This window comes from Dromiciops gliroides, chromosome 6 (assembly GCF_019393635.1).
Source record: "Dromiciops gliroides isolate mDroGli1 chromosome 6, mDroGli1.pri, whole genome shotgun sequence".
Classification (NCBI taxonomy): Eukaryota; Metazoa; Chordata; class Mammalia; order Microbiotheria; family Microbiotheriidae; genus Dromiciops; species Dromiciops gliroides.
Genome location: NC_057866.1, coordinates 68,564,277 through 68,576,821, shown reverse-complemented (window position 1 = coordinate 68,576,821; position 12,545 = coordinate 68,564,277). Strand labels below are relative to the sequence as shown.

At 40.9% G+C, this 12,545-nt stretch overlaps 1 protein-coding gene across 2 annotated transcripts in view; it reads right to left on the bottom strand.

Moving 5' to 3' along the window:
- Positions 1–11,896, bottom strand: part of SEL1L3 (SEL1L family member 3) — a 129,574-nt gene extending 117,678 nt beyond the window's left edge. The window contains exon 1 of one of the 2 annotated variants that reach the window (XM_043971344.1): positions 11,543–11,896. In XM_043971344.1, the coding sequence (XP_043827279.1) occupies positions 11,543–11,677 (135 nt within the window). In that variant the 5' untranslated portion in view covers positions 11,678–11,896. The remainder of the gene's footprint in view (positions 1–11,542) is intronic. The other variant, XM_043971343.1, reaches the window with a different exon arrangement.
- Positions 11,897–12,545: the final 649 nt, after the last annotated feature.

Sequence of the window (12,545 nt, the reverse complement as noted above, 5' to 3'; positions counted from 1 at the left end):
CATGGGAAACATTATTCAAGGAGGATGTCCCCATATCACTCCTGTTTTGTCCGGAAGAATGTGTATAAAAAAAGTGAAATGTAGTTACGCTGACTAGAACAGTACAATTCAAAATAGCATTTCCCCAAACAAGAAAGAAGGTAGGGGCTGGTAGCAGGTTGCAAGAAGTGGGGGGGGGGGGTCTCTCTTTTAAATGTATAGGGTTTTTTTTTGTTTTTGTTTTGTTTTTTAGTGAGGCAATTGGGGTTAAGTGACTTGCCCGGGGGTCACAGCTAGTAAATGTTAAGTGTCTGAGGCCCGATTTTTGAACTCAGGTACTCCTGAATCCAGGGCTGGTGCTCTATCCACTGTGCCACCTAACTGCCCCCTAAATGTATAGTTTTTGAGAAGTAAGGTCTTTGGGTAGTAAAGGTTTTATAGATCAATTCAAATTTTTTTGGTCCATCATTTTTTCCACAGATTGGCAGTTACAAAACAGTGGGTTACTGGATTATGCTAAGGAGATTACTGAAAGAATGGGGAGGAAGTAATGTACAGGCAAAGGCTCATAGATTAGAAAGGTTTTTTAGTTTGGTGGGTGGGGCAAAGGCCTGATGATCAGCCTTGAAGATACAGAACATAGCTTGTCCAGAGTGTGGGTTGGATCACTGAGCTGTCTTTTAAAACATACAGAGCATGTAAGCCAGTGACACTGTGGGTTGGAACAGGACCAATGTGCTTATAGCCATTGCCTTCAGGATGTATATAACCAGCACCGATCAGTGACACATCACACTCTAAATATTGATTATGCTAAGCTGGTTTCCTGTCATATCTTATGTGAGGTTATTAAACATTTCCTGTTGCAGTGGTGGGGGAAGTCAATTAATGAAAGAATGAAGTTTCAGGATAAACATTGTATTTAAACTTCCTGGATTTGTTCACATGCCAGATTGTATTAACATAAAATAAAAACAACTAATTTTTTCCTATTAAATATTAGACCATAATATTTAATGCTGGCCACAGCAAAGACATATCATACATCATCACTGCAGGATCCCAAGCAACAACTCCACACAAAACAATAGCACCAATAGCCTTCCTGTTACTGCCTTGTTCTTTCACCTTCCATCTAACACCCCATTGCCTCCGTTCATTCCAGCTTCTTTATTTTTTTAACTCATTTCAATTCAATTGAATGGCCATTTATTGAGTGCCTTGTTTGTACAAGGCACTGAACTTTTAAAAAATAAATTTAACAATGAATAAAAAGGAAAGAGAAAAAAACAATTCAGCAAGAACAATTGACACACTAAGCATCATTCCCCACTCAATTCTCCTTTCCATGCTGGGTCTATGTCACATCTCTGACACTGTATGCAATATTCCATACACATATTCCCCCTTCCCTCTGCAAAGAGAGTGAGGGTATATTTCTCAACTTATCCTTAGGTCAAAGTTTGATCATAATAATTACACAGTGGAGTTTTAAAAAAATTTATTCTTTCCAACTATAATGTTAAATTCACTATGTACGTTGTTTTCCTGATTCTGCTTATGTCTTGTATTGGTTCACATGTCTTCCCATGATTATATTCTTCATATTTCTTGGAGCACAGTAATGTATATTCCATACACTCATGTGCCACAATTGGCTTAGCCATTCCCCAATCAATCAATGGGTACCTACTACTTTTATTTCTGATTCCTTGCTACCACAAAAAAAAGCTCTACTAAGAATTTAGGGGAGTATATGGGAGTATCTTTCTGTCTTTAACCTCCTTGGGGCGTATGACTATCTATGGAATCTTTAAGTCAAAGTGTGTAGACATTTTAGGTACTTTAAAAATAGCATAATTCCAAATTCTTTTCCAGAATGTTTGAACCAATTCACAGCTCCAACAACAATGCATTAGTGTGTCTGTGTTTCTTAACCTCCAACATTAAGGCTTTGATGGTAAGGGTTGGCCCTAGGGAGAATTGAAAGGATGAGAAACTTGTTTTAGACACTTTCCATTTAATCTTTGTTCATTCCTTCCTCCCAGGTAGCAAGTCCTCTCATATTTTCTCTAGCTATTCAGGGCTCCTCAATCTCCTGCTGCCAATGCTTTATGTTCCAGAACTTTCCAACTTTCTTAGATCCTCATTCTCCATCCCATTTCCCCACAACAAACAGGATGCCCTTATAATGTGAATGATTATGTGATAGATAAAGCATGATTTGAGGTTGGCATGCTACAATTTTCTGGTAACACTGTCACATTTCAACAGACTTTCTGGAGACAAGACTTTTACCTAACTACCTCACACCCATGAAACCAGCTAACATGACTGAAAAGGAAAATAACAAATGCTAGAGGGGGTGTGGAAAAATTGGTACACTAATGCACTGTTGGTGGGGTTGTGAACTGATCCAACCATTCTAGAGAGCAATTTAGAACTATGCCAAAAGAGCAATGAAACTATGCATACCCCTTGACCCAGCAATCCCATTACTTGTTCTGTATCTCAAAGAGATTCTTTCTTTGTTTTTTTTTTCAGGGCAATGTGGGTTAAGTGATTTGCCAGAGGTCACACAGCTAGTAAGTGTAAAGTGTCTGAGGTCGGATTTGAATTCAGGTTCTTCTGAATCCAGGGCAGGTGCTTTGTCCACTGTGCCACATAGCTGCCCCTAGAGATTAAAAAAAGGAAAAAGGACTGTTTGTACAAAAATATGTATAGCAGCTCTTTTTATGGTGACAAAGAACTGGAAATTGAAGGGATGCCCATCAATTGGAGAATGGCTGAATAAGTTGTGGTATATGATTGTGATGAATACAACTGTGCTATAAGACACAATAAGCAGAATGGTTTCAAAACAACCTGTAAAGACTTATTTAACTGATGCAAAGTGAAATGAGCAGAACCAAGAGAACCCACTGTACACAGTAACAGAAATATTGTATGATGATCAGCTGTGGATGACTTAGCTATTCTCAGCAATACAATGATCCCAGACAATTCTGTAGGACTTATTGATGAAAAATGCCACCTCCAGAGAAAGAACTGATAGAGTCTAAATACAGATCAAAGTATACTTTTTAAACTTCATTTTTCTTGCTTCTTTTTGGTCTGTGTTTTCTTTGCAAAATGGAAATGTTTTACATGACTGCACATGTATTATCTATATCAAATTACTTACCTTCTCAAGGAAGGGGAGGAAACAGAGAGAGGAAGAGAATTTGGAACTATTTTTTTTTAAAGAATGTTAAAAATTGTTATTATATGTAATTGGAAAAAATAAAATATTTTTTTAAAATTTTACTTAAAAAAATCTTTTACCTAGACAGAATGACAGTTCTGGGGAAAGACAGTTTTGGGTATGTGGGCCTTCCTTATATCCCACAAGTTATACACAAGAGTCCTTTGTTGTCTATCTGTTCTTTGAGTTTAAAGAACAAAGAACACTAACTCTTAAGACACTCTTAAGACATTGACTATCATCTTTGTATACAAAAGCTTAGTTCTATGGTACTTCATCTATGAAATACCAAATTCAATTTTAAAATGAAGATATTTTTCATGGGAGGGGTGTGCTTTCAGCAATACCCAATTATTTTGTAGATTTTTAAAAAAATCAATTGTACACATGCTTCCATGACAGATAACCCAGACTGGGAGGAATAAATGTACTATTTTTCTGAGTGAGATTCAACATAGAATTCAAGACTCTGAAGGATTTATGTTTCTTCTAGATGGGAAAAGGATTAGTCAATATTGTCGACTGCTTCCTTTGGGATGACTGAGTTCTATATACTTAAAAAAAAATCAATGAGAAGAGACTCTACTCAAACAACCATCCCTTGATACCAAGGCTGTTATCAATATTGAGAAGTCCACAGGAAAACATTTTTTATATTTACAATAAATGACTCACCTGATGACAATAGCAGGAGGGGGCGGGGGCTTGTGAATAATCCCAAATTCATTCATTTTTGACACCAAAATGTGTTTTTGTATTTACAGACATGTCTGAAGTGCAAATAAATTTTAAACCCAATGATGAAACCATATTATGAAAGTCTAAACACTCAGTGTGCTAAGTCAAAAGCTCAGACTAAAATCAGGCGGAGATGTTTCTATGTGTTTGCTGATTTAAGCTTTCTCCAAGTCATGGAGGGAATAGTTCTGGCTTAAAAAGCCCTCCTTTTGTAGGGCTAGAGAATAAGAAAAAAGTCTTGTTTCTATCAACAAAATACAACATTGAGTAGAGTAGGTGATACTGTCAGAAAGCAAGATTCATTGTGACGAAATTACCCATGGATAGCAAGCAAGAGAATTCCATTCCATTCAACCAGCATTTATTAAACACCTACTGTTTGATTCCGGAAACATACTCCTTTCATTTATTAAATAATTATACTTTTGGAACAGTATTTACCACTCTTAGTGGTGCTTAGGCCACCCCCACCCTCCCAAATGCATTAGACCAGTGATTCTCAAAGCGTGTTCTTAGGGCCCCAAGACCCTTTTAGGGGGTCTGCAAGGTCAAAACTATTTTCATAATAATACCAAGATGTTATTGCCTATTAACCAATTGTAGTTGCCCAACTACATATATGTGTGACTAGATTTTCTTCATGTACCTCAACCAAAACATATGACAACAGATTGAATGTAGAAGCAGAGATGAGAATCCAGCTTCTATTAAGCCAGACATTAAAGAGATTTTCAAAAATGTGTGAAGCAATGCTATTCTTCTCACTCTTTTTGTTTTGGAAAATATAGTTATTTTGAATAAAATATTATTTATGCTAACATGTAATGGGTTTATTGTTTTTTAAATGAATTAATAAATATTTAGAAGCAGCTAGGTGCTGCAGTGACAGTAGATAGAGTGCCAGTCCTAAAGTCAGGAAAACTCATCTTTGTGAGTTTAAATATGGTTTCAGACACTTAATAAGTGTGTGACCCTGGGAAAATCATTTTAATCCTGTTTGCCTCAGTTTCTTTATTTGTAAAATGAGTTGGAGAAGGAAAAAACAGACCACTCCAATATCTTTGTCAAGAAAACCCCAAATTGGGGTCATGGGAAATGACTGTACGATAGCAAAAATTAATATTTTAATTGTATGTTTTAATTTCTAATATGATAAATATCAATAGATACAACCCACAAACAAAAGCTTTTTGGAGTCCTCAATAATTTTCAGAAGTCTTACAAAGGCATTCTGAGATAAAAAGGTTTGAGAACTGCTTCACAAGGACTAATGGCTTATGTGGAAGCATTCACACTCTCTGGCCATATCCCAAGAAGCCCTGCAACATAAAGTGAACCCGTGGCTGTAACTGTGGCCTGAAGTTCTCTGCTCACCTCTGTAACTACAGTCCAAAGTTCAAGCAGCAGGTGATTGAATAACTTCTCAAGAACCACTTCTCCAGCCCTCTGGAAGTATTTGAGCTCACCTAACTCCAGCATCCTCAGTAGTTTCACTCTTGTCTAGAATGACTTACTACCTACAATCACATCACCACTGCTATCACCACTACCGCCACCACCACCTCACTACTACAACCGCTACTACCATCATTCCCATCACCATAATTCTACCAAGTCTTTCTGTTAGCAAAGAAGTGAAAAAAGCAAATACATGGAAACAGCAGCATCTCTGGAGTTCCACATGGCCCCAACAGCCCCTTGATTCCTTCCAGGGACTAAGGATTCCCTCCGCAAAGTAAGGGCCAGCAAAACAGAAGGCTAAGTATTATGAATTTCAGCTTATACTGCATCTGGGTTAATATGTTAGTGAATTATTCAAGTTCTTTTTTCCCCCTTCTTCTTGCTTTCCCTCTGTAAGCTTTCTTACTGCCTGAGGCATTCTATAAACAGGATAAATAGGAAGGAAGGACAGCACAACTGTCAGTATGGTGGGGAGACTGAAACCTTCAACAAAAATAAAAGATTTTGTTTGCTTACTTATTTGTTTAACTAATTTGAGAAGCAGTTTGGCATAATGGAAAGATTGCTAGATTTGGAAGTCAAGGCATATCAAGATTTGGATCCTGCCTCTGATATTTAATAGCTGTGTGGTGCAGCAAGTCACTTAACTTCTCTGAGCCTCGGTTTACCTGATCTTTAAAAGAGAAATAATATTTCCAGTACCTCACAGGGGTGTTGTCAGGATCAAATCAAATAATATAATATTGCACTTTATAAACAAGGCGCTATGTAAAAGTGAGGTAGGTATTCAATGATCCATGGTCCCCAGTGATTACTAGACATGGTATTCAACACTTAGTACGTTGATCAATAAATTCATGATAGTCAGAGTCAGGCATTGCCCCATAGAAGATCCCTCCTCCCATTCCTGTGCAGAGGTTGTGTGATATTGGTGTAAATGTTGCACATAATGTCTGATTTTTTTCAATATATTGATCTGTTTTGCTGATTTTTTTTCTTTTATTCCTCTTTTTCCCATTTCAAAAAAGTTTTCCCACACTCCCTCCCCACCACAAGGGATGGCTCTCCGGGGAGGGATTTGAGGAAGACTACAAGAGGAAACATGGATGGTGTAAAAATAAAAGATATCGATAAAAGTCTTTAAATAAAAAAGAATGCCGTCTATCACCACTGACTGAAAACTCTCTGATATCCATCACGGCTATGATCTGCTGTCCCCCCACATACATCTGCTATCCTAAAACCCTCTTACTTCTTTGTCCTCTTGCTGTCTAACAAGTACAAATATCCGCACTGATTATTTTAGCTCTACAGCTGCCTTTGATACTGGTGATCAGGACACTTATTTTTCAATTAAAAAAAACCCCTTTACACATTCAAGGCCACTGTTGGGAATGGGCAGAGCTGCATTCTAGCAAAGCCATATCTCACAGATGGTGCTGTGGTGGACTCTCAGGTCCTAGCCAAGTGAGACACCAATAAGATATAACTGGTGAATATCTAATCAGATGAGACCACAGTTACTGTGTTGGATAAGACGTGACATTTTTGAAGACTGCTCAGACCACTGCGGTTGCCTCAGCTAACAGAACCCCACTCCTCTGTGCTACAAAGGTTACCATCCAGAAGGCCTCGCTGCTCTCTGACATTCACTGACTTCAGACTCCTCAGAAAGCAGCTGTGACCACGGTTTGTCTTTTTAAAAAATTGTTTGGCATGGTTTCTGTGACTTATCGTTCAGGCCTCATCACAATTATTCATGCTTTGGCAGTATCCTAGCTACAGTCACAGTACTCTTCTTGGGCTAACATTGATGGTTGTGAAGCCCCAGCTAATATAGAACAAAATATCTGCTTTGGGCACTGACTATTGCATACTCATGTATAAGGATGTGTGGTTAAAAGCAGCATGCTACCTAGCCAGCTCTCAGATTTTAGCTTCATTGAAGGCAAATTTAGCCTCATTGAAGCTTCATTGAAGGCAATAAAGAAGAGGTAGTATCAAATCAAACAAAATTCAACCAATCATTTATACCTGAATCTGGAAAGTGTCCAAAGACACCTTCAACACCCATTCTCTTTTTTGCCTTTTCTTTGTATCCTCAAAGCTTAGCATAGTGCCTGACATATAACAACATCTTAGTAAATGCTTGTTGACTCGACCCCTTCAGAGATGTGCTTACACACACACGTAAGCTCAGCAACTCATACTGACAGGCCCTTGGTAATAGAATTAAAAGAAGGGAAGATTCCAAAGACCTCCTCTGACATTACTAAAGATGAAGAATCTTGTACTTTTACTACTAAAGTGCTGCTTCTCTGTCATTTTCACTACTGGTTCCTTCTCTATTAGTTGATATTATTTTACTTTAGATATAACACAATCTCTTCATGAGAAGCTCCAGCACAACTGATGATCAGTTAAGTCCTATGCATTTAAGTATGAAGGGAAAAGGATATTTCAAAAGTATGGAATATTCCTTTGTATCTAGGATATAGAACAGGAGTTCTGAATTTGGATAGGTTTTAGAGGGTCTGTGAACTTGGATGGCAACCCCCCCCCCAAAAAAATTTAGCATTTCCTTCAATTATTTGAAATCAATTTTCTGAGAAGAGGTCCATAGGTTTTGCCAAACCACCAAAAGTGTCCATGACACAAAAAAGGTAGGAATTCCAGGGTATAGATGGACCAAACTCTTTAGGATGGACCTAAAACTCAAGACCCTCTACTCTCTGGTCCCAACCTACCTCTGTAGCTTTCTCTCAAGCTAATTTTTCTCATATATTACAAATTCCAGGAAAACATATTACTCATTATTCCCTGAATGAATCGTACCCTTCCCCTACACTTGATTCATACTACTGTTCCCTATTCCTAAAACACTGACCTCTTCCCTCCTATCTAATATCTAATGAAGTCCAACCTATCTTTCAAGGTTCTACTCAAATGTTACCACCTCCACATTTCTATCCCTGATCCCTCCCACTCCTGTCTCACAGCACTTATCATATTCTAAAGTGTACTTCTCTGTGTATAAACCTAACTAGACTATAAGCTCCTTGAGACCAAGTATCTAGTCCTATTTGTATTAACATCTCTTGAGTCCTAAAAATTTGTTGAATACATGAATGGATGGATGGATGGATGGATGGATGGATGGATGGATGGATGGATGGATGGATGGATAGATGGATGGATGCGTAGATATTCCTGAACTTCAGCCAAGTGAACTTGCTTGAAATTCTTTAATATCTGAAATGGTCTCCATTTCTGTACCAATTCAAGTACCTTGTGTCTCCTTCTCAATCCTGCTTAAAAAATAAAACCCTTTCTCTGACTAATCCCCACTGACTGATGATTCCATTACTTAAATCCACTCAGCATTTACATTCATAGATGACTAGATATCACTGAGTTCAAGGCCCTCGCTTTACAGTTGAAGAAACCAAGGCAAAGAGAATTGGTTTGTTAAAGGGCATGAAGGTAATTAGTAGCAGAGACAGAACTAGAACCCTGTCACTACTGTAAAACCAAGCAGTGTTCATTCCACTATATCCTGCTGTCTCTCTGTAACAAGTTTATGAAGTCATTTTGTGAGATGTACTTGATATCTTGCTTCTCTCAGGGTCCTTTGGTCATTTCATTATGTTAGATTTCCCTAAGCAGTTTGTAAACTTCCAGGACAGAAAGCAGGCCTTTTATTCTTTTGTATTCAATAGCAGCACCTAGGACAGGGCTCCCCAAACAGTACTCTCTTAGGAGACTGACTAGCCAACACTGTATTATTTTACAAACCTCCAAAAAACTACTCATCTCATATCACCAGTTCCCCTCAACATCACTTAAACCTGTGATATGCAGCCTTAAAGGGAACTTGGCCTATGAGAAAACCCACAAATACTATACTTTTCCCAAAACCCAGCTAACCAATAAGAAACTTAACTAGCCTTAGTAGGTCTTAAAAATATTTTAAGTCTTTCTCTTGCTTGATTGGTAAGATCTTTGCATTAAATTGGGAAATAAGAGTTCTTATTTCTATCATTGGATGGTAATCCAGAGGTGTATCTGATGGACTCATAAATGGACAAGAATCACTGACATTTTGTTCTTCATATTTCAAAAAAAAAAAAATTTCCCTTCCTTCTCTCTTTACCAAGACATTCACCCATGCTCTAGTTATATTTCATGTTACAGGGTTTTCTGGAATCTCTTTCTTTTTTGGTGCTCTTCCTCACCACCTCACAGCCTTTAGTATATCCATAAACATCATTTCTCTTTTGTGTACTGCCCCGTTTCTTGATTTTCCCCTCTTCTCAAAGAAAACTTCATATTCTTCCCCAAATATTTCTATTTCCCCAGATATTACCTTTGGCCTCCAACCTTTTTTATACCTACCCTATATGCCAGAAGCTATAAAAACCTGGGCTTCTGTTCTTTCCAGCCTGGGGGAGGGGAAAGGAAGGGTCTTCTCCACTTGTAATCCTCTCACATTATTTCATTTATATTGGTGTACGAGTACCTCACAGAAAGGAATCATCTATTTAGGTAAGAACTCTGTCATTTGCGAAAGCATAGTTTTGTTAATTACACTGTACTATACATCCCTGTGGCACAAGTATTAAATAATGATAGTTCTTGGACTGATACATTTTTTCTTCATTTAAAATGACAACTTTGGCTGAAAATGTTTAGGTAATTCCATACACAACACTTGGTAATTCCAAAGTAAGATGAAAAGCAGTGTACATTTCAACAGGTAGATTTCAAGGTAGAATTAAAATTGATGTTTTGCTATCACAGTGGTTTCTGATTTGAAGAAGTCAAACATAATGGTAGAAAGGCACATAAAAGTAAAAAAAAAAAGTAAAAAAAGGTTCTGGGTACCAAATCCCAGAGAGAAACATTTTCACTTTTCCCACACTTTCCAAGCAGTTCTTAACCACTACAGGGAATTAATCTCTTCCCCCATATCCACTCCCCCAACAATGACAATACCAAAAAAATGATAAGAAATCTGGATATATACTGGTTAATTTCTTTAGCATTCTGTAAATTTCCTATTACATCAGTTTCATGATTCAGCATTTACTATTTCGATTATTTACAGTAATACATCGTGAGATAACACCAGGCTTGTACAGGATCCTGAAAGGTAAGGTGTGTTGTACAAAGAGTGCCAACCTGCAAATCCATTACTATTTAACTCAGGAAAAATAATGAGAATTTAGAGATAATTTTATCACCCTGGTTCAACAGTCTACATTATACTTAAATTTAATAGCTTTAAAGTATAGGTTACTGACTTTGGTTGTGGATGATAAACAAATGCATAGACCAAATTGAAATCATAAGACAAAAGGCATAACTAAGTGAAAATAAAATACTGTTAAATATGTTATCTAGAATCGTGCCTCTTCTGACATCTGAAACTTTGGAGAAACTGGGAAGGAGTTCAAGAGCGTTGGTAATTCCAGGTTCACAGAAGGATATGTTGTGGGATCAGGAATCAAGAAGGAGAGTGTGAGCACAGAATATAAAGGAGTTGGGCAGAGGAAGAAAAGGCGCCCGGGGTTTATTAGTGAGTGGGAAAATAAGGGTGGGGGAGAGAGGGGAACTTAAGACAGAGAGAGAGAGAGAGAGAGAGAGAGAGAGAGAGAGAGAGAGAGAGAGAGAGAGAGAGAGAGAGAGAGAGAGAGAGAGGACTGGGCAGTCCGGAGTGAGTTTGAAACGAAATCCTGGGTGAAGGGGCATTCTCTGAGGTAGAGATGGGTGCGTGGGAGAGATGCTGCGGGAGAACGTGAGTTTGGGAGAAAGGAAGAGGAAAGGAGAAAAGAAAAAGAAAGAAACTCCCGGTCCAGCCCAGAACACTCCGGTACCTGAGCTCCCCTTCTCGGGTGCCTGGAGCACCTGGTGCGCAGCAGGCAAGGAAAGAAAGAAAACTAAAGGCTTTTCCTCCTGCTTGCCAGCCTGCCCGCCACGGGAGCAGGAGAGCCCAGTGGCCGCGGCGGCCGCCCGGTCCCCAGCTCTACACACCACACCCTGGGGAGATCGATGCCAGGAGGGAGGGAGCCAGAGAGTGGAGGTGGGGGACAGGGTAGGGCAAGGGCAGGGGCAGCTCACCAGGCAGCAGAGCAGGAGTATAGTGGAGGGGCGGCCGCCGAGGCCCGGGGGACCCCCTCTTGTCCAGCCCCTCGGGCTCTCCTCCTCCTCCTCCTCCTCTTCCTCCCCGTTGTCCGCCGCGGGCCGGGGGGACATAGCTCTTGCTCCGGGGCCGGGGCAGTCCTGCTCCGTTGCGGGCGGCGGCTGCTGCTCCTCCTGCCCCGCGCAGCCCGGCTCCAGGGGGAGACGGGGGAGGGGACCGCGAGGGCCGGCCGGATCCGAGCCCGGAACAGGGTCACCTGGTGCAGAGCCCGGCCCCGGGACCGGCCCTCGCCGGAGGCGCCACCTTCTCTCTCCCCGCCCTCCCCGCCTCCTGCCCCGCGCTGGGCCACCTGCCGCCGCGGCGCCGCGGCCGCAGCCGCCACCTCCGCCCCCGCAGCAGCAACAGCAGCAGCGGCAGCAGCAGCCGCGGCGGCGGCGGCGGCGGCGGCAGAGGCAGCGGTAGCGGCGGCGGCTCCTCCCTCCCGCCTTCTCTCAGCCCGGGGGGCCCTCCCCTCCTGGCTCCACGCGATCGGGAAGGTGCTAGTCTCTTAGGGCGCCCGCACACGCTGGCCCTTGGGGTCTGCTCCGGGGTCCCCAGTCCCATAGACTCGGTGCGACTCCGTGACGGGCTCGCTCCCTTCCTGGGCGAGCTTGCCCTTTCTCCAGAGCTCTCAACCTCTTTCTGTCTCTCGTTATCGAAACACCTGCCCGGGAGGGGGGGGTAGGGGGTGGGGGGTGGGGGTGTCCAGTGAGACTAGAAATGTTGTTTCCTGACAATCTTCCCCCCTCCCACCTCATCCACCTGGAAGGATGGGGATCCCCCGTGGACTTTCACGCCATTCTAGTCATTGTAATTCATCTTTTGTCTTTCTGATTGGGTCCCACCCTCTCTGCCAATGAGAAGAGGGACACAGGACTCTTAGATTCAAAGGTACACTCATTCGAGTCAATGGTGCCATCCTGTTTGTCTTTTAAGTGCCAA